Source organism: Macrobrachium nipponense, chromosome 16 (genome assembly GCF_015104395.2).
Source record: "Macrobrachium nipponense isolate FS-2020 chromosome 16, ASM1510439v2, whole genome shotgun sequence".
Taxonomy (NCBI): Eukaryota; Metazoa; Arthropoda; class Malacostraca; order Decapoda; family Palaemonidae; genus Macrobrachium; species Macrobrachium nipponense.
In genome coordinates, this window is record NC_087209.1 from 50,038,407 (window position 1) to 50,044,612 (window position 6,206).

The 6,206-nt window shown below is 36.8% G+C and overlaps 1 protein-coding gene across 1 annotated transcript; it reads right to left on the reverse strand.

Annotated features, from left to right (window-relative positions):
- Positions 1-2,607: 2,607 nt before the first annotated feature.
- LOC135195433 (uncharacterized) lies at positions 2,608-5,835 on the reverse strand. Its single transcript, XM_064221677.1, has 2 exons — positions 5,700-5,835; positions 2,608-3,970 (listed from the first exon to the last, which is right to left on the reverse strand). Exon 2 carries the CDS (start codon positions 3,920-3,922, stop codon positions 2,705-2,707), a length of 1,218 nt encoding a protein of 405 aa, XP_064077747.1. The 5' UTR covers positions 3,923-3,970; positions 5,700-5,835; the 3' UTR covers positions 2,608-2,704.
- Between the last annotated feature and the right edge of the window lie 371 nt (positions 5,836-6,206).

The window sequence follows — 6,206 nt, forward strand, 5'->3', positions numbered from 1 at the left end:
GGGCCGTAGTGATTTTAACTGCAGTTAAAACAAGAGAGTGCAGAACTGCGGAAGGACTGATGAAATCACCGAATGCTCGTTTCCATCTCGCTCGTTTCGTCTCCGAAATGTTTTTGACGGTTGTTGTCAAGTTTGAGAAATTTTCTCTTTATATTGTTTAAGGATCAAAGCCTTTTCTTAGATATGGAGACCCTGAGTGAATGATTTCTATTCAAAATGATTGATGCAGGGTTTGCGAAGGGGCGAAAAACCCAAATGCATAGTTTCTATATTGTTTAAGGATCAAAGGCTTTTCTTAGATACGAAAACCCAGAGTGAATATATTTTTAATCAACATGGATGACGAGTTCATAATTGCCATTAATAATAATAATAATAATGGTGTGACGGGTTGATTTGAAAATAGCTTTTCTGTACCTACTGTATTAGCAATTACTGGCCTGCATTGATAACTTGGGGTTTCAGTTATAAATAAACAAGCTCATGTCTGATTATGAATTATTATCCAAGCACTTTCGAATTCTCGTATATCAACTGTTTCTCCCAATTGCAAAAAAAAAAATCTGCCCCAAAAAGGCGATTACTACTTTCCGTATACTAGCTATTATCACCATTACTATTTATTTTTTCATTCCTTGTCTTGTAATCAAGCTAAAATCCCCTCTGATAAGAGATTAACTTTTGCAATGCTTCTGTCCGCATAATATGAACTCTAAAAAGTTAACATAGCTGCAAATACCTTTAGTAATACATACAGTGGACCACGCGAAGTGCACTGAAGAAATTTCCCGACCCCACCCTCCCCAGGATTAACTTAAAAGAAATATATAATAAAAAAACAACTTATATTCAAGTCCCTGACAGCAGAATTTAACCGTAAAACAAAAATCAAGCTCTCGCATATTTTCAGGAAATCGCTTGGACGTAGGCGTTCAAAATAGCCTCGTTAAAATTGATTTCCTTTATCGCCTCTGAATTGGCCAATATTGGCGAGCCTGAAATGTATGCTGTTCATGTCATTGCCTTGCAGAGTGCACCATTAGGCTGTAGAAGTGAAACGCGCTGTTAACAAAGCGATATGCATCGCATTCTTTTTGTTTTTTGCTTAGATTTATGCATGAATTTGGAAGCCACGAGAAACAAAAATTGGTGTATTTATCTGTGTATCTCAGAGAGAGAGAGAGAGAGAGAGAGAAGAGAGAGAGAGAGAGAGAGAGAGTTGTGCGTGTTTTGTAGATTAAATACTTTGTCGTTATGTATTTGACCAAAAGATTATATATATATATATATATATAATATATATATATATATATATATATATCTATATATAATGTATGTATAAATATGATGTATGTATGTATGTATTGTAGTATGTATGTATGTATGTATGTATGTATAACAGACAAGCAAAATTGAGAGAGAGAGAGAGAGAGAATATATATATATATATATATATATATATATATATATATATAAAAAAATATATATACTATAATATTTAAAAAAAATATATCAGACACAAAAAATTGAGAGTGAGAGAGAGAGAGAGAGAGAGGTGACGTGTTTTTTAGACATCTTTATCCTTGCGCATTTAAAAAAAAGACAGAAATATATGAAAGGCACAAAGCATAAAAGAGAGAGAGAGAGAGAGAGAGAGACGAGAGAGAGAGAGGAGGAGGTGGGACTATGCGGGTTTGACGTGGAGACGAGAGAGATAAAGAGAGAGAGAGATTGACAGAGGGAGAGAGAGAGAGAGAAGAGATAAATTCGAGTCGGGCGACATTTTAGGGAGGACAAAGTGCTTTTGGAATCAGACAAGCACAGCAAACGTGGCGGAGAAAAGGGAAATCAGAAATGTTGCTAGTTAGCTGGAAGCAGTTACATGCATAATGCATCTTATATATCTCTGTGGCCTGCGACTGCCTGTTCAAGACGAAACTTCTGTACGAAATTTCTCTGTTTCGTTTCCGTCTGAATATGTGTATATAATACATATATATATATATATATTATATATATATATATATATATATATATATATATATATATATATATATACATGTATATATACAAACCTAATAAGGACCATCTGTTCTCAGTTCTACATAGCTCAGACTTCCTTCCAAAGATATGAATGCTCACAGAAGACTAAGGACCTCAGGAATTAGACAAACCAGTGAGATTCCTGTTAGAAGGTGACAAGGGTCGTTCCACGAAAACATGTCCTCTAGTACATTTATTGTCCTTTATTTTATATCCATTTTATATCCTAGACACAGACACGGGTCAAGTGTTATGTCAGGATCTACTTACACCTCGACACGTGTAATACGACACAATTCATTCTTGTTGAACACAATTATAATCACCCACATTCGTCTTGTAAAGAGTATTAATGTTCAAGTAAAAGAAAATGAAAAATGAACTAAATGCCAAAAGTAATGACGACCTCTTTCCATGGGAAATCCTTTCTAAAAGGAATAATCGTTCCGTTTTGCAAGCTATTCAAGCTATTCTATATTGAAATGAAACATACTAATCGTATAAGTAGAATAAAACTATAATGTAATATTAAAACTTTTTATTAATTACCAGTGAAATGCCACTACAATACTTGAATCTTTAAAAAAAATTTGCAAAATCTTAGTACGAAATATTTTGAGGACTGAGTTCAAAATGACAGATATTCCCACTGAAAATAGGTCTATGTTCGACAGAGCAATTCTCCTGACAAACAATTCAGTACAGCTTCCTTAAACCGACCCACAAGCACCTTAGGATATTCACCAGCCCTGCACAGCCACACACCACCTCCAATGTCCCTTGGAAAGCAAATCTCAATCACTGAATCTACCTCTTTGGGCAAGGTACGATTAACCATGTGACGTGTTACAGAAACCACCTTCAGAGCGTACAGTGATTCTATCATAGCATTTTTAAATTCCTTTAACAAACCTTCGATCAATGCCCTCTCAATCGTAGATCTCAGCTTCGCTATTTCCCCTTCACTCGCTGGTTTATCAGACAAACTACCTCTGTTTCCAAGAGCTGAACTGTAGGAGTTCTTGATCAAAGACGCCAGATTGTCAGCAACTAGCATTCTACACTGACTGAAAAGCACATCAAGACCATCTTCGCTGTACTGAGTTTTAGAGGAACCCTCACTGTCCCTCTTCTGCAATGCAACTTCCCTGGTTATGACAATATCCCTAAAAATACGAGTCATTGTTAGCAACTCTGCTCCTAGCATTCGTAACATCTTGTCCATCACTTTTAGCATGATCGTTCTAAGCTCAGAAGATGGCTCACTGATCTCTGCTCCATCTGAAGAAGTGTTCTTGGCAGATAGCATAAGGCTGGCAGCGTGATTCGTCAAATCACTCGCGACGCCTTGCAAAATCTTTGCTTCAACTATGAAAATCATGTGCTGCTTTGTGCACACTTTCAGAAAATCGTCTATCGATTCAGACACCTCCTCCCGCAACTTGTCATTGGCCGCATTATTATTGCCCCCTCTTGTGCGGACATTCTTCAGTGCAGATGCGTAATTTTCCAACAGCATGTCCACATATTCCTCTCTCAAGTTTTCCCTGATGGCTTCTTGCTCCTCCTGGGAGTATTTTTCTACCTCAGCAGATATCTTTTCCCTGAAAGGTTCCATCACACTGACATCAACCAACTTCTGGATGCGAGCAGCGTCCACCTCGTCGAAACCTGACACTTTAGCTTTGGCTAACTCTGTAATGGAGAGGATGTCTTCGAGTAGGTTTGCTCTCACTTTCTGGCACAAACTAGTGACGTTTTGCTTCATGTCACCCTCTAACAAGGTTATCAGCCTCTGTTCTATTCTCCACCTCACTCGTCTCATGCATTTTGATAACACGCCACACCCTCCCACTTCCTTCGTCACGTAGCTGGCCATCCTTCTCAAAAGTGGAGATTCCGAGTGTGCCCCTAATTTCACTCAGTTCTGAAAAGAGAAAAAGAATAACTATTATTACAGATATATCACTGGGACCTAACTGAAAATGTTCAGAATGTATCAACGCTTACTTTGGCTATATACTTTTATAGTTTCTTTCAGAATATCAGGTATAGTAATGATATCTAATAAATATTCCCTTTTGGCTTAAATGCAAAAATTTATATACATACAAAAATATATAGAAAACAAACACTTACATAACCTTATTCATTAGTTCAGTATGGGTACTATTTGGTTAAAAGATCACCCCACTACTATAGACAACAAAAATCTGCCAAATTTGGTAAGACCTCTACAGCTAAATGGCTTTTTTTAAATACGGAACTGTGCTCTCAAACTGATGCAACTGTGTCTAGTCAAAGAGGATGAAATAAGAATCTCGGTATAAGGTAGCAGTCATTCTTATTTTCTTAGCTCATTCCACCAATGCTGTTGGTGCTATTTGATATTTTTTATTTTCTTACCATCCCAAAAAAAACTCATTTCTTGCTGGGTTGCCTGATGGGCTTAATTCGTCCGTAGTTTCACGTACTAGCTAAGACATTTTTTCCTCATTCTGAGGAAATGGGCTTCAAAGATTTTGATATTATCCAGAGCTGCTGATCAGCTCATCTTCAGGGGAAATTTGGTAGGAAATGTGACAACACAGACAGCCGAAGTTTAGGTATTTTTTAGAGCATCAAAATCTGAATCACATTGGCTGGAAAACTCAAAAAACTTTCTTAAGCGTAAAACAGAAAACTCCAGAGAAACGTCAAAATATGCGATGATAAGCAGCCAGAAAAATAGATGGTTCATTTATTAAACAAAAAAATCTATCTTTTTATATAGATCATTCTTCTTTTTCATGACTCTAGCATTTGAGAGATTGAGGATTACTTTGAAATTATACGTATCAGTTTCACAAAACTTTTTTTTCTTAGATTTTTTTTATATAAATGGGTTTTATGGCTTGCTGTGAATTTGTGGTTAAAATAATATCATTAAGTTTCTAAAACAACTATTGCCTTATTATTCTTAGACTGCTATAATTTGCGTATTCTTTGCTGTGAATTTGTGGTTAAAATAATATCATTAAGTTTCTAAAACAACTATTGCCTTATTATTCTTAGACTGCTATAATTTGCGTATTCTTTGCAATAAAACATAGACCATAATAGTTTAGGCTGCTTTAAATGATATAATAATTTTGATAGCTAGCCTGTGTGCTTATCTCCTCTATATGTTAATGATTTGTCCACTAACTATCATACCATTAAATTTACATGCACTAAGTGGTCTTGAACATAAAATTTACATAGTTCTACCCATTCACAAGTAGAGAATCGTTTGGGTTACACGAAACTTAGATTAGGTCGACGTGTTGACCTGGCAAAATTCCTAGGTCCAGCCTATAGTCTAGCCTATAGGCCTAAACTACCGAAGATTATCCGGAGATGCAAACACTTCCCATAGAGGCCTTGACAAGACTATAAGTTACAACATTTAGCAAGAAAGTGACGGTGTACGTAGCATAGTATCACTTAAACTCGATTATTTCATTTGAGAATCGGTAAAATCTCCTGTAACGGCTTATAGACCTATAGCCGCCTACGTGCCGGAAACTACCGTTAAAAGAGGCCTAAGGTAAATAGGCCTACGCCGGCATACGCTAGCCTTAAAAATTTCATATATGCCCATTTAATCACGAATGTAATCACGTCACGGTACTTACCTGAGCTTTATCACACTTGAGGAAAGTTCAGAAGAAGTTTTAATGACAGATTTCACTCGCTTTCACCCAACATCAAACGCGGCTTGTTTACTATAGGGCTAAGGCCTACGTCATCGATCCTCGGTGGCCTTCTGCCAGATGAAGGATGATATATGGATACTATAAGCCTCTAGCAGAAGAAGTTTCATTTTACCACTAAGTATGAATAGTCTATGCCAATCAATATTTTGGTTTTTAATAGGCCTATGCGACGTTTAAAATGGTATTTGTAGCTGATAACATCGGCGTAAAAAAAATTTAACAGAAAAAAATAGTAGCAAAAATTAATTAGTAACTCATCAAGTAGGCCTACAAATTCGAGAGAAATGAACAACGGTATCTGCGATGGCTCGGTTCCCCGCTCCCCCCCCCCCCCCCCCCCCCCCCCTCTCTCTCTCTCTCTCTCTCTCTCTCTCTCTCTCTCTCTCTCTCTCTTCTCTCTCTATCAAAAGAAATTGAAACCATTTC

Coding starts and splice junctions, on each gene's coding strand:
- LOC135195433 (XM_064221677.1), bottom strand. CDS start 3,922: ATGGCCAGCTACGTGACGAAGGAAGTGGGAGGGTGTGGCGTGTTATCA.